Source organism: Muntiacus reevesi, chromosome 22, assembly GCF_963930625.1.
Source record: "Muntiacus reevesi chromosome 22, mMunRee1.1, whole genome shotgun sequence".
Lineage (NCBI taxonomy): Eukaryota > Metazoa > Chordata > Mammalia > Artiodactyla > Cervidae > Muntiacus > Muntiacus reevesi.
In genome coordinates, this window is record NC_089270.1 from 3470126 (window position 1) to 3495781 (window position 25656).

Sequence of the window (25656 nt, forward strand, 5' to 3'; positions counted from 1 at the left end):
AGACCGCACGTGTGCGCTCAGTCGCGTCCGACTCTGTGGCCCCATGGAGCCCGCCAGGCTCCTCTGTCCAAAGCATTCTCCAGGCAAGAAGACTGGAGTGGGTTGCCAGGCCCTCCTCCAGGGGACCTTCCTGACTCGGGGATCGAACCCAGGTCTCTTATGTCTCCTGCTCTGGCAGGCGGGTTCATTACCACTGGCACCGCCTCCCAATCTGAGACCCTAAATGACGTAAATTAAAGCAAGAGCTCCGTGCGTGTCCACGGGGGAGGGCAGCAAGACTGACCAGGATTTAACTGACGGCCACCGGGCCAGGAGGGACATGTGGTCAGCAGAGGGGCCCCTGTGCCCCCAGTGTACACAGGAGCCAGCGTCATCTGAGGGGCCTGGACGCCCGCCCATCCCACCTTGCAGAGGCGAGCCCAGCCAGGGCCCTCACCTGTGTCCACGTCCCTCATGGCCACCACGACCCGGACCCCGCCACGCAGGAGGAAGCTGATCTTCTGTGCATTCAGCACCTGCTGGATGGCCGTGAGCCTCTGCAAGCACAGAGCGGGGAAGACGGAGGGAGTCTTCAGGGTCCCAGCAGGGGGAGTGGGAGAGCTGGGCAGACGTCCACCCTCACCCTCTGGGGTCAGGGGGCTGGGGGAGGGCCCCTGCGCCTCTCCGGGCCTCAGTCACCCCATCTGTAAAATGGGACTGCTAGCCACCAACCAGCTCTCATCAAGAACCTCTGATGGGACACAAGGTGATCCAAGCGTGGCTCTGCCCTCAGAGAGCTCTGGTTTTAGTTGGCACCACGGAGTGTGGTAATCCAGGGATGTCCAGGAGGCCCCCGACCCCAGAAGTAATCAGGGGAAGCTTCTCAGGGGTGGAAGACCAGGAAGAGGACAAGATGGGGACAGGGCAGGTGACCCAGCAGGCGAGCGTCCCCGCCCCTGACGCAGAGACCTCCCAGGGGTGGTACTGCAGGATCGTGGGGTGGAGAAGGGCTAGTGGGCCTCTGGGGCACCCTACTGGTGTGGGAATTCACAAGCGGGGAGTTTCTGGGGTTCAGGAGGGAGTCAGCCAGCCCACACGGGTGTCAGGGATCACCCGTCTGCACAGGTGGTGCAGAGGTGCTGGGGAAGGGGGCCCCCAGGGATGGGGGTCCTGTGGCTCCGCTCCTGTGGCCTCTGGGGGGGGGGCATCCCCTGGGGATTCTGGCCGAACCTCCCTGGGCAGCGTTTTGGCATCTGGGACTCGGTTTCTGTTCACAGAATGAGGGTGCTGGGCTGGCCTGTCGCTTACACAGTTCCCCACCCGGAGGATCTGGGAGGCACCTGCTTCTGCCCCTTGAACTGAGAACAGAGAGGTGCCAACACAGGAGTGGCTGCAGGGGCTGGAGGGGGCAGGGGGCGACTGCCGGTGGGGCGGGGTTTCCTCTGGGACGATGAAGACCCCTTTGGGAGGACTTAAACGGTAGTAGTGGTCACATGGCTGTGAGTATACTAAAAACCACCACTTCACAAAAGTAAACGTTATCTCAGAAATAGAAAAAAAAGAATCAGAACTGCAGCCAAGCTCAGGACTAGTCGTGGACACCGATGCCCACGCAGACAGTCTGGAGAGAGTGGCCAGCGCTGGGGCGGGGCTGCAGCACGGCCCGCAGGACCCCTGTGGGTGGGTGGCAGCGCCCGTTTTACAGACAAGGTTGGTCGTCACTTTCCTTCCAAGGAGTAAGCGTCTTTTAGTTTCATGGCTGCAGTCACCATCCGCAGTGATTTTGGAGCCCCCCCTCCAATAAAATCTGCCAATGTTTCCACGGTTTCCCCATCTATTTGCCATGAGGGGATGGGTCAGGATGCCATAATCTTAGTTTTCTGAATGTTGAGCTTTAAGCCAACTTTTTCACTCTCCTTTTTCATCAAGCAGCTCTTTAGGCCTTCTTTACTTTCTGCCATAAGGGTGGTGTCATCTGCATATCTAAGGTTATTGATATTTCTCCTGGTAATTTTGATTTCAGCCTGTGCTTCATCCAGCCCAGCATTTCTCATGATGTACTCTGCATATAAGTTAAATAAGCAGGGTGATGATATACAGCCTTGATGGACTCCTTTCCCGATTTGGAACCAGTCTGTTGTTCCATGTCCAGTTCTAACTGTTGCTTCCTGACCTGCATGCAGGTTTCTCAAGAGGGAATGGGGGGAGTACTTCGCGGTTTACACTGAGCACTCACGACAGTGGGGGGCGTACCCCCACCTCCTTTCCTTCCAACCCTCCCTCTGAAGTGCCCCCAGTGGGTGCAGCCTCCAAGCCTGGTGCTGGCAGCCGGGACCCCTGCAGTCTTCCCCAACCTCCGCCCAGCCTCTACTCTCAGATCCTCATCTGAGAAATGGGTCAATGATTTTCAACTGGCCGCTGACTAGCCTCCAGAGACACCCATCCTCAGCGCTGGAGCTTGGCTGGGAGCCCCGGGTTCAGACGTGGCTGCCCTCTGCGCTGGGCTGCGGGTCAGGCCGGCACGGTTTCGGGTCCACCTGGAGGCCGCCCAGGCGTGGCTCTGCAGCCAGAGCCGGGGTGGGGCACGGAGCCCGCGCTGTGCTTCCTGGCGGGGGTCTCGCTGAGCCTCACTATCCTCGTCTGTAAAGTGGGCGCTACCACCCACCCACAGGGGTCCTGCGGGCCGTGCTGCAGCCCCGCCCCAGCGCTGGCCACTCTCTGCAGAACGTCTGCCTGGGCATCGGTGTCCACGACTAGTCCAGAGCGCGGCTGTGGTTCTGATTCTTCTTTGGTTTTGAGATAACGTTTACTTCTGTAAAGTGTACCAGTCAGTGGCTTTTAGTATATTCACAGCCATGAAATCGCTATTACCATTTAACTCCTCCCAAAGAAACCTTTGCATCCTCACAAAGGAAACCCCGCCCCCACCAGCAGTCACCTCCCTCTCCCAGACCCTGGCAACCACTCCTGTGTTGTCTCTGTGGATTGGCCGATTTGGACATTTCATATAAATGGAATCGCCCAATCGGTGGCTTTTTGTGACCATCTTCTTTCACTTTGCAGCATGCTTCCAAGCTTCACCCACGTCGCAGCCTGGACCAGAATGCCACTCCTGTTCATGGCTGAGTAATATTCTGCTGTGTGTATGGACCACCTTCTCCTCACCCAGTCATCTGCGGGTGGACATTTGCGTTGTCTCCACTTCAGGGTTATGAAAACCCATGCATGTGGGTAGACACACATCTTCAGTTCTCTTTGGTTCATCGCCGGGGTTGAAGCTGCCGTGTTATATGGTAACTTCGTGCTTGAAGATCTGCCAGACAGTTTGTATGGCGGCTGCAGCATTTTCCGTTCCATCTCAGCAGTGAACGAGGGGCCGAGTTTCTCCATGTCCTCGTCCACACTCATCACTGTCCGCTTGTTGTGGAACTGCAGCTGCCCTGGAAGGCGTGAGGGGCTTCCCTCCCACCTTTCAGCCCCAATCCTAGTTGGATGTCCTGAAACCAGGTCCCGGGGTCCCCTGGACGGTGCTCACCCCTCGAGTGAGGCTGGGGTGGTGCGGCCAGTCCAGCCAAAGAAACGGGAGTGAAATCGGCGCGTGCCCCTTGGGGGGCTGGTGCGGCCAGGTGCCCCCCACTCCTCCACCACCGTGACCCTGGGGTAGCCACAGGGGGAGGAGGGACAGTGATCAGTGAGAGATAAGCCTTTCCTTGAGGACGAGTGACTGAGGTCCCCATGCTTGTTGAGTATCACCATCGGACCCTATGCCGTGCGGTGGGGACCGAGCCTCCGGCCCCCGGCCCCCGACCCCCAACCCAGCAGCTATGAGAGGTACCTTGTCACTGGTGAGGCTCCTCTTCCTCGTGGGCCTGGGAGGGGGCAGGAGCACGTGCAGGTCGGCCAAGGTGGGCAGCCCCGGCTTTACCACAGTTACCATCAGCTCCTCGGGGATGCTGGTCTCCTGCGGGGACACAGAGAGCCACTCTGATGCACCTGCGTGCCTCCTCTGCCCCCTGCCGTGCTCCAGGGCCCCCAGGATCACACCCCCCTCCTCGCATGACCTGTCCGAGTCTTGGCCGTTCTAGGCCCCGGCCCGGCACGGCATGGCCCCCACATCCTTTGGCTCCATCATCCACCTCCCGCATCCCTGCCCTTCTGGTGCCTCGGCCTTTTGCCCCGACCACGGCCTCCGCTTGCCCAGGGCTGCCCCCCTTCAGTTCAATTCTCCCACGGCCGCCAGGGGAGCAGGCCCCTCCCTTGCTTACTGTCCTCCTAGGTGTCAGGGCTCCTGACCACGCAGCTCCCTCAGCCCACAAAGCTCTGCTTCCCGGATGTCCCACTCCACGCACATTCATCTGGCAAACTCCTATGCACCCTTCAGCGCCCAGGACAATACTACCCAAATTCTTAACAGGCCAAAGAGAGGCATGGCCGTGGTGAGCGTCAGCCTGGGACAACTGTGGATGACTCTGGGGGCTGGGCTTTCTCCCCTGGGGGGTCAGGGGCCTCGAGTGCCCTGTGCCCACCCTGCCTTTGCCTTCCGTGAGCTCCCTGACGGTAGCCATTGCAGAGACTCGTCTCTGTCTCCCGGATCCAGCAGTGAGTAAATGAGAATCACTTTAAAGAGATTCTGGACTGTCGGAGGAGGGCAACTGCATCTCGCGCAAACAACTGGTGCTCACTAGATGTGCATGGAGCATGCAGCCCGCCCCTCCCTCACAAGACGACGCTCCGACCCCGTGTCCCCCAGGGCCAGGTGAAAGGATCCTAAGTGGCTTCCAAGTACCGTTGTTGTCGGGCCCAAAGGACAGACAATTAGGACGCAGGGCAGCCTGCCCACCCCCACCCCCACCCCCTGCCCTGAGGACTCCGGCCCCCGCCCCCCACTTCCCCGGGGTACCCACAACCCATAAGAAGGGGGTAGCTTTGCCACGGGTGGGCCAGGCACCTTGGAGAGGAGCCGGGACACCACGAGGCCAACGTCTTCCCTCCACTCGGGGGTGTTGGGGTTGTGAGCGTCCAGGTCCTTGGAAAACTGCAGAGGCACCACTTCAAACTGATCTGGAAAGAGGCGGAGATGGGAGAGTGTCGCCCGCCCTGGCCCCTTCACAGCCGGTGGCCACACCCCCTGGATGGCCCACCGCGGGCCCTGGGGGTGGGTCCTGCAGCCCACCTGCAGAAAATGAGATTCCCCCCGTCTGTGTGCCAGCAGCTGTCCCGGTGGGGCCCACTACACTGCTGCCATTTAATAATAATGATAACAAAGGTGACAACAATGAGGACCGCGGAGCTGACCTGGGAGGGAGAGCCAAGCCTGCTCTGTGACTTCCCCATCAACCCTCGAGGACAGACAAGCTTGGTCTTGTCTCCCAGGGATCCATGGAGTTTGACCGGGCTGTCCCCCCACCAGAATAAGAGTCCCTGGAGAGCAGAGTCCACCCCCCTCCCCCTGCCTTCTCGTTCTCTCAAATTCCCCAGGGTCCCTGACTCAGACACCTCTTCTAAACCAACAAGCAGCAGGTGGTGAAAGAAAAAACCCAGCCCTGGGAGCCTCAGAGTGAACTGTCCTCTCTCCATTTAGTCCTGAGCCTCGATTTCTTCATTTGTAAAGTGGGAGGGGGCTCTGCCAGGGTGAGCAGTCAAAGGGAACAAGTGCCTCGTGAACATGCAGGGCGGGTGGAGGTGAGTGTTGCAAGGTTCTGGGTTCAGGTGCGGTGCCCACGGGCTCGGGAGTGAGCAATGGCCAAGGCTGTCCCCTGAATACTTAAGCGATGGCTGCTGTCCACGGCAGATGCTGTTCTTAGAGCAAAATGAGGTTTTTATCGGGGTGATAAAGAGGGGAACGTGGCTCTGGGTGGTGGGACGCTTCCATTCTGAGGACTAATTTTCGGTTGCGACTGTCTCCTGGGGGCAAGGCTCAGACCACCCTCCCGGGGCAGGGGAACAGATAAATGGGACACAGATTCAGAGGAGGACTCCCAACAAAGTCCAGATCCCATGTCCTCTTTCAGACATAATCACGCGAGAGTCCTCAGATGCCAGGATGCTGAGGACAGGTGCCTGCGGGGGGGGTGAGGGGAGGAAGACCCGGTGGCCAATCCCAGCCCTGCCCCCCGATGCGTGACCTCGCCAAGCGCCTCAGCTGCATCCTCACTTGTGTTGTGTGGGGCCCCTGAGTGCCCTGTGCACGGGAGTTGTCAGTGTTTATTTTACAGACGGGGAAACCGAGGCCAGGGAGTCCGGAGGTGTTGGAGCCGTGCTGGGCCATCCCTCCATCCAGCGGGGCCGCCCCGGGGTGACTGGCGCCTCGGTAGGTACCCCCCCACCGGCCTGACCCTGAGCTCCTGGGAAGGAGAAGCCGTGCTGCCTGCCGCGGTGGGGGAGAGGGCGCTCACCCAGCACGCGGACCACCTTGGAGTCCTGCAGCACGGAGGTCCCGCAGGCGGCCTGCACCGTCACCCGCACGTCCCCCGGGTCCCCAAACCGCGTCGTCACAGAGTTCTCCAGGGACAGGCGGGGCTGCGGGCACAAGCGGGGGTCAGGACCGGGCCGGAGAGCTGGCCCCACGGGAGCCCTGCTGAGAGCGCCAAGGGGGCGTGGGCAGGTACCCCCCACTCCAGAGACGCCTGGACCCGGGAACTCCGCAGCTCAGACACGAGTCTCCCAGGGCCCCCTGCCCTCCAGAGGCACCAAGACACCCTGTGCCAAAGGCCCAGAGTGGCTGCTAGGCTGGGCGTCCCTGTCACCTTCCTGCCCCACCCCAAACTCAGCCGGGCTGTAGCACCTTCACGCTTGAACCCCAGGGCCCGGCTCAGCACCCACCCCATGGGGTGGGGCACCCACATCGATCATGGGGTCCGCACTATGGCCTCAGGCCTTGCAGACGGGGAGACAGGGGCTCCGGGAGGCACAGCGACTCTCCAAGAGCTCAGCTAGAGGTGGCTGACTTGCTGCTTGAAGCCGGAGCCCGAGCACCATCCTCACCCATCCCCACGCCCTGGAACCACAGTCCTGAGCTTGAGCCCCTCCCAGGCTGGGCCCTCAGCTGCTGTCTGCTGAATGAGTGAAGGATCCCCTTTGGATCTTGGGGCCCCTTCCCCCAGGCTAAGGGGGGCAGCCTCGTCCACAAAGGCCGTCAGGACCTCCCATCAGGCATCTGTCCTCGGCTCCGCACAGCTCACAGGACACACCCAATGACCCTGGGTGATGCTTCTCAGGTCGGGTTTAGCCCAGGGACCCCCTCCTCCATGAAGCCCTCCCTGATCACCTCCACGCTCAAACTAGAAATGACCTGACCTCTGCCGGAGCTCCCGGACACATCACCTGTCCGCTTCCTGTGACACTTGTCACACCCTAAATCAGGTCACCTACTCTGTTCACACATCTTCCCCAGGAAAAAGCGTGGTCTCGCCTGATCTGATTCACCATGTGTCCACCACACTCAGACACAGCTGGACCCCGAACAGATGGTCAGGGTGGAGGGAGGGCTGGTGTGCGCCCGCCTCGCCTCCACGGTGCCATATGCTCTGTCCTGCCCAGTACGGAGGGTGGGATCTGCCCCACGCTCCACCCCGGACGGGAGCCTGAGGGAGCAGGGGCCCCCAGGGGCCCGGGGCCGGCGTACCTGCAGGCTGTGGCCGATCCACCAGTAGAAGACGGTGAGGTTGGGGTTCAGCGGCAGCAGCACGGCTGTGAGGTTCACCTCCTGGTTGACGCCGATGACAGGAACCACTTCCAGGTAGAGGGCCTGCAGGGGGGCTGCAGGGCCACACAAAGGTTAGGGGTCAGAGGGCATCAGGGCCCTGGCCATGCAGCAGGTTGCTATTGGTCACTGTCACCATCAGCCTCATCACCACCACCAACACCTCTACCACCATCACTACCTCCATCACCATCAGCCCCACTAGAAACACTACCACTATCATCGCCACCATCACCATCATCACCACCACCATCATCACCACCACCATCACCATCACCACCATAACCACCATCACCACCATCACCATAACCACCATCATCATCACCACCATCACCATCACCATCATCACCATCACCATCACCATCATCACCACCACCATCACCATAACCACCATAACCACCATAATCACCATCACCATCACCATCACCACCAACACCTCTACCACCATCATCACTACCTCCATCACCATCAGCCCCACTAGAAACACTACCACTATCATCGCCACCATCACCATCACCACCATAACCACCATCATCACCACCACCATCACCACCATCACCATAACCACCATCATCATCACCACCATCACCATCACCATCATCACCATCACCATAACCATCATCACCACCACCATCACCATAACCACCATAACCACCATAACCACCATCATCAGCTCTATCATCACCATTATCACCACCAAATCACAGTCAATACCATGACCATCAATACCATGACCATCAATACCATCACCACCATCATCACCATCACCACCATCACCTCTATCATCAGCTCCATCATCACCACCATTATCATCTTCACCTCATCACCACCGCCACCATCATCATCTCTGTCATGACCATCATCACCACCACCACCACCACCATCACCATCAACACCACCATCACCATCAACACCACCATCACCTCTATCACCAGCTCCATCATCACCACCACCATCATCACCACCACCACCATCACCACCAACCCCACCGCTGCACAGGCCGCCGAGGGTGTGGACTCAGCCCAGCCTCCTGCCTCCCTGCATGGGTTCCCCGTGCTTCTCCAAGGTCCAGGCCTCTCTGTCACGGGGAGTCACCCTTGGCCTCGAAAGGGTGATGGACTTACAGTTGACCTGGACAAAGAGCACGGCCTCGTCATGCCCCGCCATGTTCTCCGCCCTGACGGACACGCGGTAGACGCCGGGGCTCTCGTAGCGGTGCCGGATGGGCTCCCCGGTCAATGTGAGGTTCACGTACATGGCCTTGAAGCCGTCCCCCAGGTCCACCTGGTACTTGGTGGTCAGGACATCACCCTGTGAGACACACCAGGGGGCCCCTCAGGACCTGGCCGCAGAGCTGGGGGCCAGCGACGGGCCATTCACTAGCTCACTCACCTACTTGTTCACCCACTCATTCATTCATTCCCTCACTCCTTTCTTTCCTCAAAGCAAGCTCCCTGGGGACTCCAGGGAGCCAGGTCTGTTCTATCCTTGCCCCCCACCCCGCTCCAGCCTGGAGGGCAGGGCTGAGAGCAACAGGAGAGGATGGAAGTAGTAGCCAGGGCCAGGTTTGCATTTCAGAAAGATGACCCAATGGCTGGGAGGGAGAGGAGTCAGCACAGATGAGCTCAGGGAGGCCTGCACCAGGGACCGGGAGGGCAGCAAGAGGCCTCACACCTGCTGGATAGTTTAAGTAACAGGGGGATGTGCATGCATTAAAACTCTTAGTCTCCTAGGAAATTAAAAAAAAACAAAACAAAACATTGTTTTCCCCTCTGATGCTGTGATTTCTGCATTTTCTTTTATCTTCTCACTCTTCGTGGTGCAGAAGTGATGCTCGGGTGCATGGGCTCTACGCAGGGAGGGGGTGTCTCACGACTGTCACCTGTTTTCAGCATCTCCTCACCCACACGAGCCATCTAATTGCCTGTATAATTCCCACCACGAATATCGTCCTTCCAATAACCGTGTTTTCCTCATGGAGTCTTGGGAAAGGAAATTGAGGAAGCAAACAGGAACTTTTTCAACTTCGTGGCAAGAATGAGTTCTTCCATTACTGCCATGTCCTCTCTCCCCATCATCTCCCTATCATATCTTCCTGCCACCCCTCTGCCTGCTGGGGGAACACCCAGGAAACCATGTCCTAGAGGTCAGGAATGAAACATGACCATCATTAACCATTTAGCGATCCTCTTGGTTTACACCTGCCAAACCTTAGAACTTGACAGAGTACTTTTATATAAATTATGTTCATTCACCTTTCTTCACAAATACAATGTAAAAGGTGGGATCACGCCCAGTCCCTCCCCCATCCACACCCACTCGGAACCTCAGAACGTGACCTTATTTGGAAATAGGGTCTTTGCAGATGTGATTAGTTAACTCAAGGTCACACTGAATTAGAACAGGATCTAAGTTCAATGGCTGGGTCTTTAGCAGAAAGAGGAGGGGCTCTGAGACACAGAAAGGAAGCCAGGTGAAGACAGAGGCTGGACCAGGGATGCCCGGAGCCCCCAAAAGCTGAGAGACAAGGGAGGACCCTCCTTCCAGAGGGAGCACAGCTCTGCTGACACTTTGATTTTGGACTTCCAGCCTCCAAAACTCTTGAGAAGAAAAATCTCTGTTATTTCAAGGCACCCAGTTTGTGGCCACTGTCGTGACGGCCTCGGGGACCTTACACAAGTATGTTCTCTGATCCCCATTTTATAGATTGAAGGACTGAGGTTCTGTGAGTCCAGAACCCGCAGGCTGGCTTGTGGTCAGGGCTCTCTCTGAATAAAGGCAGCCTCGTAGATGGGAGTGGTCTCAAGGTCAACTTGCTCCGGGAGAGAGGGGTCTCCGTGCAGCTTCCTGGGGGAAGAAGGGGCTTCTGGCTGAGTCGGGACGTGTGGCTTTGATGGGCAGGAGCCACACCACCTGGGGATGCTGTGTCCTGCCTCTGAGCAGCTAAGAGGGTGTGCCTTTAACTCCTGAAACACTTCCCTTGGTTAAAACATTTCCTCACAAGGATTTCCTTGGCGGTCCAGTGGTTAGGACTCTGCACCTCCACCACAGGGACCATAGGTTCGATCCCTGGTTGGGGAACTAAGATCCCATGTGGCATGTGGTATGGGCCAAAAATAAACAAATAAAATTAAAAAACCCCCACCTTGAGCCTGAGCATCTCAACGAGAGAGCAGCCCCTGCTTGCCTCAACAAAAAAAGGCCTTTGCAGCAACGAAGACCCAGCACAGCCAAAATAAATAAAATTATATTAAAAAAATGATAAAAAAACCTTGTCATAATCAGGAAGGTAACAGTGGCAATGTAAGAAAATACAAAAAGGCAGAGAAGCAGCTAGAAAGGAAAAATGGTAGCGTCACCACAACACCCACCACCCACAGAGAAGTGTTTCCATGCAGATCTGCATGTGCGTGTGTGTTTATTCCTGCTTCAAAAACACTGGGAAGCCTCACGCTGAGCCAACTGCCAATTCACGTGTAATTGTCAAGGATACAACACAGAGAGACCCATGTTTGTGGTACCCAGCTCTCCCCGTGCGAACACCTTGCAGAACACGTCACGGCTTGGAATCCACGGTGATTCGGCCACGATTCCGTCACCCCTGGGGTCCCTACGACTGCCCTTTCACAGCCAGACGTGCCTCTCCATCACATCCCTGACTTCATGGGGTTAGAACCTTTAACTTGTTCTCCACTGCTATAATTTCATTATTTGGGCAATAGCCTCTAAATTGAATCGCTGGGATTAGCTTTCTCACTCCGTATAATTCTCTGCAGATTCACCCAAGCCGTGGTGTAGAGCCTGTTCCCTCTTATTTCAGAGTACCACCCGTGGGATGGACGCACCAGCTCACCCCAGGTTTATCCACTCGCCCGTCGAGGACATCTGGCTGTCTCCCGGTCCTGGCTCTTACGAATAAAGCAGCTGTGAGCCTTGATGTACACAGGTTTTCTGTGAACCTCCTTGTTTCTCTCAGATAAAGGCCCAGGAGTGTAACTGCCTGTGGTTGCTGCATGCTTAGTTTTTAAGGAAATGACCAACTTTTCCAGAGCGGCTGTATCATTTCACATCCGCGTCAGCCATGTAGGAGGGACCCAGTTTCTCTGCGTCCTCACCAGGGTTCGGTGGGACCACTGTCTTTCATGTTAGCCATTCCCACAGGTGTGCAGGGACGCCTCTTTACGTTGCATTTCCCTGATGGCGAATGATGCTGAACGTGGTTCCCTGTGCTTATTCACCATTCTCTTCAACGACACCTTTCTCCATGGTTTCTGCTCATCTTCTAACTGGCTTGCTCATCTTCTTACGGTTGGGTTCTGAGTAATCTTTATATATTCTGGGTACTAGTCCTTGTTGGATATGATCTGTAATTATTTTCTCTGTGGCAGTCTTTTCACCTGCTTCGGCTCTGTCCCAGATCAAACATGTCGCATTCTGATGAAGGCCAGTTTATCACATTTCCTTCATGGATGGTGCGTATGGTGTCAACGCTAAGAACTCTCTGTCTAGCCCTAGAGCGCAGGTATTGTCCCCTGTCTTTTTCCTACAAGCTTCACAGGTTTCCATTTAAGGCTGTGATCCACTCTGAGTTGACTGCATCAGGCATGAGGTTTGTTTTCACCGGCTCCTCCTTTGTTGATGCCCGTCCTTCCTCCGCTGAAATGCTTTGGCGCCTCGGCCAGAATCATCCAGACCCATCTGTGCGGGTCTGTTTCTGGGTCCCCCATCAGATCTTGTTTTCAGTTCTGAGATCTTCACAGAACTTGGATTCCCCTAAATCCAGGGCTGTTTCCACACCTGGATTGGGTGCGTGTGTCTGTGGCTGTGTACAAATGCAAGTGCGTGGTCATGGGTGAACATGTGTAAGTGTCCGTGTATGTGTGTGTCTGTGTGTGTGTGTGTGTGTGTGAGAACAGGAGTGTACACCAGTGCGTGTAGCCACTCCTTCCCAAGGCTTCGACGCAGGAGCCAGTGGCCTCTTCCAGACAGTGGAGGGCAAAGGACTCTCTTCCAAGAGCAGCTTTCTGCCGTCCTCTCACCCCCACCCCTCCAGGCGAGGCGCCCAGACTGCTGGGATGGTGGGCTGCCAGGCGTGTCCTGTCCTGGGTCTGGATAGAGTGCCCCGGCTGTGACCAGCTGCTGGGATTCCGGGCTCTAGAGGGCAGCAGGTGGCCATGTTTCCTGCAAGTCAGTCCTGGAGCTTCGAGCGGCAGCTGGGTCCCCTTAGAGGGTCTGGGTGGCCCCAGGCTGGGCAGGGGGCTGCACCCTCCTCTGCAGTGAACAGAGCCTCCCCCCTGCCCCCGCACACACACACACCGCCCCAGGGTTGCCCGAGGCTGGAGCGTGACTCTCAGGGCCAGGCTCAATCATCATGCGGCCAGCAGGTTGATGCACCCTCGGCTCAGGTCTGGGGGCTGCAAACCAGGAGGTGTCCACACGGAACCCCCAGGCCTGGACCCAATGCCAGCTCTGCGCGGCCCCAGGTGGGTGCTTCCCCTGTCTGAGCCTCAGCCTCCCCAGCTATAAAGCCAGCTGGTGGGAACACAGCCCGTGGGCGGGGGAGGACGGAGGGGAACATGCCCACGGGGCGCCTGCACATCCAGTTCTTCACACGGGACCAGAGCCCCCACTTTCCAACATCAGAGGCCGCATCGGCGTTCCCCAGTCCCACTGGGCAGGCATGGAAAGACGTCTTCTACATGAAGCCCCACTTGGTTCTCCCAACACGTTTGTTAACTGAAGCCTCCGATGCCCAAGAGCCGTGAGCCGGGGGGGCGCTGGGGCCCCGGGTGGGAAAAGGGGGTTCTGCACCCCCTTTGTGCTTTCCTGTCATTATGAATTTCCTGTCTGCTTGTGAGTTTTTTTAGCTTCTATTTTTGAATTTTCTACCATGAACGTTTGTTACATCTATAATCAGAAAAATAAGCACGCTGCATATTAGTTTAAATAGACTAGAAGGGAATAAATTAACAGTGATCACCTTGAGAGAATAAGATTTTGGGTGACATTTATATCCTTATGTTTTTAATGTGTTTCCCCAGTGTTCTACAATGAGTATATACTGTTCTTAAAATCAGAAAAAAAAGTAACACTTATGCTAAAAAAAGAAAGAAATTCTAGGAGACAGGGAGGAAATTTATATGTTTACATGTGTGTGTGTGTTAGTCGCTAAGTCATGTTCAACTCTTTGCAATCCATGGACTGTAGCCCACTAGGCTCCTCTGTCCATGGGATTCTCCAGGCAAGAATACTGGTGTGGGTTGTCATTCCTTTCTCCAGGGGATTTTCCCGTCCCAGGAATCGAACCCAGGTCTGCCATTCTGCAAGCAGATTCTTTACCATCTGAGCCACCTGGGAAGCCCCATATATATGTGTGTGTGTGTGTACATATACACATATATGAAATATTTCTATATCCATCCATCTATATTTGTATCTGTCATCCATTAACTATCAATGATTTTTTCATCAATCTACATCTATTTATCATTTATATCTATCTATCTATGCATCACTATGAACAAAGCTAGTGGAGGTGATAGAATTCCAGCAGAGCTATTTCACATCCTAAAAGATGATGCTGTGAAAGTGCTGCACTCAATATGCCAGCAAATTTGGAAAACTCAGCAGTGGCCACAGGACTTAAAAGGGTCAGTTTTCACTCCAATCCCAAACAAAGGCAATGCCAAAGAACGTTCAAACTACTGCACAATTGCATTCATTTCACATGCTAGCAAAGTAATGCTCAAAATTCTCCAAGGTATGCTTCAATAGTACGTGAATGGAGAACTTCCAGATGTTCAAGCTGGATTAGAAAAGGCAAGGGAACCAGAGATCAAAGTTGCCAACATCAGTTGGATCATATAAAAAGCAAGAGAATTCCAGAAAAACATCTACTTCTGTTTCATTGACTATGCTAAAGCCTTGACTGTGTGGATCACAACAAACTGTGGAAAATTCTAAAGAGATGGGAATACCAGACCACCTGACCTGTCTCCTGAGAAATCTGTAAGAGGGACAAGAAGCAACAGTTAGAACTGGACATGGAACAACAGACTGGTTCCAATTTGGGAAAGGAGTACATCAAGGCTGTATATTGTCGCCCTGCTTATTTAACTTATATGCAGAGTACATCATGAGAAACACTGGGCTGGATGAAGCAAAAGCTGGAATCAAGATTTCTGGGAGAAATCTCAATAAACTCAGATATGCAGATGACACCACCCTATGGCAGAAAGTGAAGAGGAACTAAAGAGCCTCTTGATGAAAGTGAAAGAGGAGAGTGAAAAAGCTGGCTTAAAACTCAACATTCAACAAATGAAGATCATGGCATCCAGTCCCATCACTTCATGGTAAATAGATGCGGAAACAATGGAAACAGTGAGACTTTATTTTGGGGGGCTCCAAAATCACTGCAGATGGTGACTGCAGCCATGAAATTAAAAGATGCTTGCTCCTTGGAAGGGAAGTGATGATCAACCTAGACAGCATATTGAAAAGCAGACATATTACTTTGCCGGCAAAGGTTCGTCTAGTCAAAGCTATGGTTTTCCAATAGTCATGTATGGATGCGAGAGTTGGACCATACAGAAAGCTGAAGAATTGATGCTTTTCAACTGTGGTGTTGGGGAGGACTCTCGAGAGTCCCTTGGACTGCAAGGAGATCCAACCCGTCCATCCTAAAGGAAATCAGTCCTGAATTCATTGGAAGGACTGATGCTGAAGCTCCAATACTTTGGCCACCTGATGCAAAGAACTGACCCTGATGCTGGGAAAGATTGAAGGCAGGAGGAGAAAGGGATGACAGAGGATAAGATGGTTGGATGGCATCACCGACTCGATGGACATGAGTTTGAGCAAGCTCCAGGAGTTGGTGATGAACAGGGAAGCCCAGCGTGCTGCAGTCCATGGGGTCGCAGAGAGTCGGACACGACTGAATGACTAAACTGAACTGATTTATCTATCATCTATTACAGAATTTGTGTTGGCTATGAGATTATAAAGTAATAATTTTTTTTAAAAACTGCCTGTTTTTCTTAAGATTCCAAATTAGCTAGATCAGTATAAGGAGAGCTTTAAAACATTCTACTGCCGCCCACGGGAATGAATGAATCTGACATCACCATGCGGTCAACACCCAGGCAGACGTGTTTGAAGCCTCTCTCCCTGGACCTGAGCTGGCGGCTCGCTGCGCCATCGCCCTCTGCCCTCCACTCTCTCCTGAGTTTTCCATTTCGTTGCTTTAACGCTGGTTTGGACCTGGGCAGGGGTCTCCAGGGCACTGTTGCCTCCCGCAGTTTGGAAAGCGCTGGTCCAGATGACTCCGCACCCCAGGACTGTGAGGGGGAGAGGACGCCGCCCCGTGCGCCCCGTGCGCCCCGTGCGCCCGGCGAAGCGGCCCCTCACCTGCTCCTGCCGCACCACGAACAGGACGTCCTCGCCGGGCCGCACGGCCACCGCCTCGCCGCGGATGCTGACCTGCAGGCCCCGCGGCGGCAGGAGCGGGCACTGCAGCCGCACCGGGCTCTGCCGCGGGTCCACGCCGCCCTCGCACGCGTTGGACACCAGCTTCCGGTACCTGCGGCCAGAGGGCGGGTCAGGGGCTGGCGCGCGGCGGGCCCCCTGGCTCGCGACCCCCACGCGTCAACCCCCGCCCTCTTCCCGACTCGTCTCTTTCTGCCCATTTTGGAGCTGGGGAAACTGAGGCTCAGAGAAGGGAATGAGCACGAGTGGCAGGACCCGCTCACTGGGCCGAGCGTGGACTCACAAGGATGGTGAGAGCTGGTGTTGCTAGGGAGGCGACTGAAGGAGCCAGAATGGACACTGCGCCTTTGCTGGGAAACTGGTCCCGGGAAGCCGGAGTGCCCCGGAGGGGCTGGGACCTCCCCCTGACGCGGCCATGTGGCCGTGGGCAAACACAGCCCCACGGGAGGCCTCCTCCTCTCACACCGAGGGACCGGGGCCAGATGACACCCGATTCACCAGCCCATTCACGCAACGCGAATTGCCTGAGCATCTGCTATGCGCCAGGTGCGGGGGGCGAGGTCATCCCTCGCAGCCCCTGCCTTTTCAGGGAGGACTGTCCAGTGGGAAGGCCGCCCTCACCAAACCACCCCCCACATCAGGGCAACATCACGACCCTGAGAGTGTGGGGAAGGGGCTGCACCTGGAGATCTGGTCCCCAAGAAAGGGGCTTTCAGCTGAGAGCAGGAGGTGAGCAGGAGAGTGATGGAAACAGTGTGTGCAAAGGCCCTGTGGTGGGGGGGGCAGGTGTGAGATGAGGGTGGGGAGAGGCTGGCAGGGAGAGTCTAATGCGCTTTAGTAAACTGTTAGGGCTTCCCTAGTGGCTCAGTGGTAAAGAATCACCTGCCAATGCAGGAGACATGGATTCAACCCCTGGATCAGGAAGATCCCCTGGAGGAGGAAATGGCAACCCACTCCTGTATTCTTGCCTGGAGAATCCCATGGACAGAGGACCCTGGCAGGCTATAGTCCATGGTCTTGCAAAAAGTCAGACACACCTCAGCGACTAAACAATAACAACAAACTTTTAGGAGACGTTAGGAAAACCCTGCTAGGGTGGCATCAGCTGAATTGTTATCATGCAAAGATGCATGTGGTTAGTTGGGAAGAAAATACCCTCCCTAAGAGCTGCCCACCCACAGCCCCTTGGCATCCAGAGTGTGCAGATGGTGTGAAATGAAACCCTTTGCCCTTGATATGGGTCCTGACTCTGACATTTCAGACAAGAGTCCCTGCTTGCTAAGCCCTGGAGCAGCTGCTGTGGCTCCCTGATGGAGGGAGGGATGGATAGATGGATGATGGATGAATTACTGGAGGGATGGGAGGATGAACGGATGGTGGGTGAGTGGGTGGAAGAAAAAAGAGATGGATGGTTGGATGGACAGGTGGATGATGGATGGATGGGTGGACAGATGGGTAGATGGATGAATGGATGAAGGATGGATGGGAAATACACAGATAGATGATTGGATGATTGGATGGATAGAGGGATGATGGATGGATGGATGGGTGGATGGATGGGTGATGGATGGATGCGAAATACACAAAGAGACGACTGATGATTGGATAGATAGATGGATGATGGATGGATGGGTGGATGGATGGATGATGGATAGATGGATGGATGGTGGATGGATGGATGATGGATGGATGGAGAATACACAGATAGATGATTGGATGGATGGCTGGATGGATAGGTGGATGATGGACAGATGGGTGGCTGGATGAATGGATGATGGATGGATGAGGAATACATGGATAGATGACTGGATGATTAGCTGGACGGATGATGGGATTTACACCACTGAGGTCCAAGCCTGCAATCTCTGGCCCTACTTTCTGCTTCTTCGGGCTCTGTCCTGCCCCATCCCATCCCCAGGGGCAGCAACCTGGCTTGTCTAGTAAGTCCATAGGCAGTTCACTCCCTCTCAGAACTCCCCCTCAGGGACACAGCGACCTTTAGATGAGGCTTGCGTAGGGCCTGTGGAGCCGCGGGCTCCCGGCTGTTACACACAGAGCGCTGTTATAGTTTGATCCCTGAGACACAGCACGCTCAGCCTCTGCGGGAGGGAGGAGGTCACACTGCGGAGCACTTCCCTCCCCCTTACACACAGCGTGTGTCCGTCACACCACACACCGAGGGACACGCCATGTGTCGGAAAGCTTAGCCCAGTCCAGGGGACAGCTGGGTGAGTGTGACAATAACTGGGGACGTTGCATTCCCACGGAGTAAGCTCGGGGCCCAGGGTGAGTCAGGGAAGGCTTCCTGCAGGAGGCGCCATTCAAACTGAGACCTAAAGGGAATGTGAATATCTCTGGCCCAGCTCAGGCCTGGCTCTCTCAGGGTTGGCAAATGGGGAGGGGCTTTGGCACTGCAGGGACTCAGAGGGGCCAGGGAGGCGGGTTCCTTCAGCGCCAAGGCCAGGGACCTTCTCTGCCTGTTGCTCTCTGTTCGGAGCCGGCTCAGGGCATCTCTTCTCCCTGACACTGACCCACCTGGGCTCTGAATGGAGAGCCCTGGGTGGGGGGCAGAGTCTGGGTGACTTGCAGGAGCCCCAGCGCAAAGGGCGGTCAGTCCTGATTTCTCTCTCCCAGGCTCCACGCAAGCAGCTGTGGGCACCAGGCGGGAACGGCAGGGGTCACCATGGTTCTGCCCCGTGCGACTCACCCGAGACTGCTGGTGTAGGTCTGGCCCAGGACACAGTCGTCAGGGGGCGACAGGGGGTTAAACCAGAAGTTGGCAAAGCACTTGTTGGCATCGGACTCCGAGGAGGGGGCGCGCTCAAATCCATAGTCACTGGGAGGAGGAAGACACGGCGGTCAGGAGACCGGCAGTGGCGGGGATGCAAGCCAGCCCAGGGTAGGTGCCCCACACCAAGGACACACAGAGGCAGATCCACAGGCCCCGTCCCAGAGGGGAGAAGGACTGAACGCCGATGGCTACATTCCAGGTGAGAAGGATTGCAAAGGGGATTCTGGGAAATTACAGCAGAGTGCTGAATCCAGCCTGGGCATCCTGGAGGGCTGCCTGGAGGAGGTAGGCTGACTCTCAATGGAAGATCAAGACATAACCAGGGGAAGGGGGGAAGGGCACTGCAGGTGGGGACCAGCCCCTTCAGCACCGGAGCTGGGAGATGCAGGTAGAGATGGCAGGACGAGGAAGGGCGAGGATGGCTGGGGAGGGAGCCAGCTTCCAGAACTTGGACATTCTCCTGTGGGTGGTGGGCCAGCACAGGAGCTCTTGAGCGGGGCGGGGGTGGGGCGGGTGACCAGGGGGCTTCCAGGCGGGTCTCTGGATGGTGGAGGAGGGGCTGGCTGGTCCCCAGGGTGCACTCCGTCTTCATCCGTGTCCCCGCCCACCTGGGAGCAGGCCACCCCGTGCCGGCTTGGGAAGGATGCCCATGGATTCTTGAACGTGGGCCGGACTGGGTGGCTGGGTGCTCAGGCCCAGGATAAGGGGGTCGTGCTGGAGCGTGGCTCTCAGGTGGTCCGTGGGGGCGGCAGCTTCGGGGTCCGTCGGGCACCACTGCCCCCTCCCCAGGGCGAGGGCAGAGCGGGACCCTCACCAGAGGAAGTCCGAGGCCCGGCAGGGGCACACGCGGGCCGTGAGCGCCGCCGTGAAGCTGCGGCCTGTGACGCACCAGGACGTGGGCTTCCTCCTGCGGAAGCTTCTCTGCTGGCCCATGACGCAGCGGTCACCCTGTGGGGGGACATAGGGTGAGGGGCCGCCCCGCTGCGGCCCCCACTGCCGGTCTGGCCCGGTCCTCATCCCCCCGGCCCGGGCGGCCTTCGGGGCAGGAAACCAGGGCCCAGGGAGAGGGCTGTGTGTGTACCCGAAGCCGCCCTGGGGCAGCCCGGCCCCTGTCCATCCCCACCCGCCCCAGCACTCGCTGGGTGCTGTGTGCCTGGCCGTGCTGGGCCCTGAGGGGTCTCAGGCCCTGGAAGAGAGGCCCCAGGCAATCCTCAGGCCCGAGGATTTCAGGTGGGCCCTGTGAGGCTGGGACGAGCCACGGCCTCCGGGCCTCACGGGACACACACTAGATACTCAGCCAACAATCCAAACAGGACACACCAGTGCGAACAGACATCATGGTAGGTACAGCTGAGGGCCCACCCCACCCCCCGGAAATTCTGGGCTCCTCCACTCTAAACTCCTGACCACCCAACCCGAACTGCCGCGGAAGACCATTTCTGGTCCTCACGTGCTCCCCTCCATGTGAATAGTCCTCATTTTGCTGTAGGAACAGCTTTGTGTGTCTGAGATGATGGCGTGGGGGCTGCCCCAGACCACTGATGTTACCTAATGACCGACCTAGAGAGCATATTAAAAAGCAGAGACATTACTTTGTCAACAAAGGTCTGTCTCGTCAAGGCTATGGTTTTTCCAGTCATGTATGGATGTGAGAGCTGGACTATAAAAAAAGCTGAGCGCCAAAGAATATGATGCTTTTGAACTGTGGTGTTGGAGAAGACTCTTGAGAGTCCCTTGGACTGCAAGGAGATCCAACCAATCCATCCTAAAGGAGATCAGTCCTGAGTGTTCATTGGAAGGACTGATGTTGAAGCTGAAACTCCAATACTTTGGTACCTGATGTGAAGAGCTGACTCATTTGAAAAGACCCTGATGCTGGGAAAGATTGAAGGCAGGAGGAGAAGGGGACGGCAGAGGATGAGATGGTTGGATGGCATCACTGACTCAATGGACATGGGTTTGGGTAGGCTCCGGGAGTTGGTGATGGACAGGGAGGCCAGGCGTGCTGCAGTCCATGAGGTCACAAAGAGTCGGACATGACTGAGCGACTGAACTGAACTGAATGTATGATACCTGCGCCCTGTTACCTTCCCTCGATCCCACAAATCCGGGAGCCCGAGCACAGCTGGCTTCGGGCTGGGTCATGCCCCTGTGCCCCTGGGTGTACCCACAGACCCTGGCCCAGGCCGCCCAGGAGGGCCGGCAAGCCCAGCAGGAGGACCCATTCCGGGGAGGCCGGCGGCCTGGCAGGATGGGGGTTTTGCGGGCAGAGGGGGCGCCCTGCGCGCGGCCCACCTGCGGGTTGGCGAGGTCCCAGGAGCTGTAGTCTTCCTCACCGCACCGCCTGGAGAACCAGGGCCGGAAGTCCACCTTGACCAGCTCCCAGTCCGAGCGGAAGCTGATGTGGCCAAAGACGCTGGGGAGGGAAGGAGGGGGCAGGAAACCGCCTTAGTCTGGCCCGCCCCCCAGCGCCCACCGGTCCCCTCCGGGTCTCCGCCCACACCTGCCCGGTTGGTCCAGCGGTCTCTCTCCTGCCCCCGCTGGGCAGCCCCGAGACGGACCCTGTGCAGGGCCGGGCAGGCCGCAGGCCTTTGGGCATCAGCGTCAAGCGTTCCCACTGCCATCGCCTGTTATCTACGGCTCGCGGATGGCGCTGCTGTGGGTCATCCCAGGGGCCCCTCCATGGGCGAGGATGCGGGCGCAGTGGGGTCAGGAGCCCAGCCCGCCCTCAGTGGCCAGGCTGGTCCTGGCAGAACTGTTTCGCAGGATGACTCATGGTCAAGCTGTCTGTGTTCTGTGCTGGCTGGCTTCTCCCCGCCTGCATCCCCGCCTCTGTTGGCCTGTCCATACTGGGGGTTGGGGTGGCCCGTGCTGTAGAAACCCAGCTCCCTCTGCATAACCAGGCCACAGAATTTTCCCCCCAAGCAGACAGGATAATCCAAGGAGAGGTAGGGAGTCATCCCCTGGCTCAGAGCGGGCTGGGAGTACTGGGTTTGTACGCTGCTTGGTCTAAATCCTCACCACAGCCCACTTCACAGAAAGGAAAACTGAGGCAGAGAGAGGGTGAGTAACTTGCTTAAGGTCACAGAGCATGTTTGTGCCACGTCTTCGCCCACGGCTATCATGTGTTGAGTGCCTATCATAGGATGCCCAGATCCCTCGCTCTCCAAGAAGGCTGCTGCTTAACGGGTTGCCACCTGATCCTCCCAGCAGCTCACACTTGGGCTCCAGGAGCCCAGTCTGCACTTCTCTGGTCCTTCCCCAGTTCTCCCTGTAGGACCCCGGCCATATTACCAGAGGTTGAGCGCCTGGATGGAGGAGGTGATATACTCACGCCAGCCTTGGTCCCCATTCCAAGCTGACAGATAGCAGCTGGATACTTGGGGAAATCAGTCATGGTCTAAAGGGCATAAACCCCAGTCTAGGAGAGTAGTTGAGAAGGGCCTTGGAGTGTTTTCTCAGGGACATGATGGCTGGCTCTGCATGCCTGAGGCTGACACTGGAAGAGGAACTCTGGCTCCAAAGGACACCTCGGAGCCAGACAAGCCTGGTTGACACCTGTTTACTTGTCTGTGACCTTTGGCATGTCCGTTCCTCTCTGTACCTCCTTTTCCTTTAAAATGTGGGCAACGACACTGGCCTTTTGGGATCCATGGCGGATTAGCGATGGTTTGTGTAGGACACTTGTAGGACACTGTAGAAGGTTTACAGACACACATGCACACGCACACTCACTCTTACACGTACACCCCCGACACACACGTACACACGTTACCTCCATTGCCCCAAACAGTCCCCAAAGGCAGACACTATAATCTTTACTTCACAGACGAGACCCTAAGCCTCTACAGGGGCCTCTTCTGGTCCTTGCAGCCTCCCTCGGTCTTGGTCTGGCTCCCCCCGCTGTGGCCACCTTCCCATCCTTGGCTCTGAGAGGCCCGACCACTCTCCACTGGCTCCTGCCCTCCTTGCCTGCCTGCCCACGGGCAGCCCTGGTGTCTGGAGACACCCTGCCGTCCTCCTTCCAGCCCAGCCTCTCACCCAATCGTGTTCAGCTGCCATAAACCACCCTGCTTTTCTGCTGCCCGAGGCGTGAGCCATAACCCCCGTCACCCCAGCCTGGACCTCTCCCGTGCAGGTGGACGTGGCCCAGCAAGGCCCACGTGACCTGCTTCTCCTCCGCCCGGTCCAGCAGCTCTCAGAGGGGCTCCTGACAGAGGGGTCGTGGGGGCCCCGGATGGGGGTGGTGACGGTGGTCGTGAAGGTGTCCCGCTGGTCCGCTGTCCCGACCCCCATCCTGATGGGGACAGTCTCCTCCTTGGGAGTCTCAGCACATGGGGACTGTCTTTGCCACGGCGACCCCTTCTCCCAGGCAAAGCCAGCTGGGTTGTTGCTTAAACGGGGCATGAGGGTCTTAGCTCACTGAAGGGACGTCCTTAAGGGACATCTTCACACCAGTATTCCAGCCTGGAGAATTCCATGGACTGTACAGTCCATGGGGTCGCAAAGAGCCGGACAGGACTGAGCGACTCTCACTCACTCACTCACGCCAGGTCCTCCGCAGCCTGAGCCTGTCTCCGCTCTTCTGAAAGCCGTGTTACGACGGAGGTGACCGCAGCGGTAAGTGCTGGCGTGCGCCCTGCCCCTGCCAGACTCCCGCCTCCCACATCCACTCCTCCTCACCACCCCAGGGGGCGTGCTGTTAATATTCCCACCTAACTGACAAGGAGACTGAGGCCAGGGGCCCCTCAGGACAGCACGGCCGTGGCCCAGCTCCTGGGGAGCGGGGTCGGTCTCCTGGCTGGTGACTTTGGGGCTCTGATGCCCGGCCCAGGAAACGCGCTGGCCTGAGCGTGACCACCATGCAAACTCCTGGGCGGGCTGCACAGGCCCCACCAGGGAATCTCTGAAAAGAGGCTGGTTCACTTGATCTAACTAATCCCCTCCGTGTCTCTGAAGTCCTGCCTTTTATGAAGCCTAAACGTTCAGCTGGTACTTTGAGAAATAGCTGGCATCTGGCTAACTCTGAGTTTTAGGAAGTCAGTGCCTTTAATGTGTGTGTGTGAAAGTGAAAGCGTTGATCGCTCAGTGTCCGAGAGTAGGTACCCATTCCCTTCTCCAGGGGCTCTTTCTGGCCCAGGGATCGGACTGGGGTCTCCCACGTCACAGGCAGATTATTTATCACCGGAACCACCTTCTGAAAGTCGAAAAGTGAAAGTCACTCAGGTGTGTCCGACTCTCTGTGACCCCGTGGACTATACAGTCCATGGAATTCTCCAGGCCAGAATACTGGAGTGGGTAGCCTTTCCCTTCTCCAGGGGATCTTCCCAACCCAGGGATAGAACCTGGGTCGCCCGCATTGCAGGTGGATTCTTTCCCAGCTGAGCCACCAGGGAAACCCAAGAATACTGAAGTGGGTAGCCTAGCCCTTCTCCAGCGGATCTTCCTAATCCATCACCTTCACCATCATTACCACCATCATCACCATCATCACCATCATCATCATCTTCACCACCAACAGTGTCACAATCTCAAAGGGCCAAATGGGCAGTGATCCAGGGCTGACCCTTGACTCTGAGTCCCACCCTTCACCAGCCAGGTGATCCTGGGCAGATGACAGATGTTCTTGGTTAGGGACGAGTGGCCGCCTTCCAGTGGCAGAGGATGGTGAGAGGCAGGTGTGAAGATGGAGGTGAGAGTGAGGAGGATGGGGAGGGAGGCGGGGGGCCAGTGTTGAACCCGCCTAGAGCGGCAGGGCCTGAGGTGGCCCTCCGCCACAGCCCGCCCGGGGTTCGGCTCTGACCTGCCTGCCCACCTCCCGTGGGCACTCACGTCATGACCAGCGTCTCGTCGCCGGGCTCACTCAGCAGCCCATCCACAAACACGGAAGTGCTGGTGAAATTGTGCGTGCTCCAGGTGAGGCCCTCGTCCACGCTGAACCTGCCAAGAGAAGGGGCGGCTGGGGACACAGTCTGCCTCCAGGGCCAGCTGCCTTGTCAGACCCAGACCAGCCCACACCCAGGGGCCAGAGCTGTCCAGCGGAGGTGGCTGGGCGAACAGGCGGGGCCATGGCCAGCCCAGTATCCCCACCACAACTGGACCCCATCCTCACACTCTCGTAGGAGGTCACGGCAGCCCCCTGCCAGCGCCAGGTGGCATCCACGTCTGCTCAGGGACACCACCGTCAGGGAGCCCTGGGGGTGTGGCCTGAGATCCCCTGGGCTGCAGTTATCCAGGTCTTAGAAACATCCAGGTCAGTCCTGCCCAGTGCCCAAGCCCAGCCCAGGGTCTGCCGGGTCACACGTGGGAGCTCACTGCCTCCCAGTGTGGCGTATCAGTGTCGCCAGCTTGCCAGGCAGAAAGATCTTTTTCAGACTAAAGTGATACTGGCGTCCTGACAGCTCCCCCGGCTCTGCCTTCCAAGTCCAGAGTTCACACCTGACCTCACATCCCCATAACAGCCCTTCACACGTCTGAAGCTGATGCTAAACCCACTCTCGCCTGGGCACACGCAGCTGGCTTCCCTGTCCTTCACCTATATAATTCAGGTCCATCCAGAAAAGTCACCTCCTCTGGGAAGCCTCCCTGCTCTCCCAGGATGGGGGGGGGGGTGCTGGTAGGGGCATCCTCACAGCCCCAGGCCTCCCTCTAGCCCACCCGACCATGCTGGGTCGTCATCCCCCACCCCCTTGTCTCCCCA

General features: G+C 57.0%; 1 protein-coding gene across 1 annotated transcript in view; it reads right to left on the bottom strand.

Moving 5' to 3' along the window:
- The window catches only part of SORCS2 (sortilin related VPS10 domain containing receptor 2), a 484645-nt gene that overhangs the window by 7069 nt on the left and 451920 nt on the right, over window positions 1-25656 (bottom strand). Inside the window, exons 14-24 of the mRNA XM_065914447.1 lie at window positions 24789-24896; window positions 21252-21372; window positions 19771-19904; window positions 18873-19001; window positions 16088-16259; window positions 8806-8992; window positions 7604-7737; window positions 6375-6498; window positions 4928-5040; window positions 3815-3940; window positions 437-536 (exon numbers count right to left, since the gene is read on the bottom strand). Coding sequence (XP_065770519.1) covers window positions 437-536; window positions 3815-3940; window positions 4928-5040; window positions 6375-6498; window positions 7604-7737; window positions 8806-8992; window positions 16088-16259; window positions 18873-19001; window positions 19771-19904; window positions 21252-21372; window positions 24789-24896 — 1448 coding nt within the window. The remainder of the gene's footprint in view (window positions 1-436; window positions 537-3814; window positions 3941-4927; window positions 5041-6374; window positions 6499-7603; window positions 7738-8805; window positions 8993-16087; window positions 16260-18872; window positions 19002-19770; window positions 19905-21251; window positions 21373-24788; window positions 24897-25656) is intronic.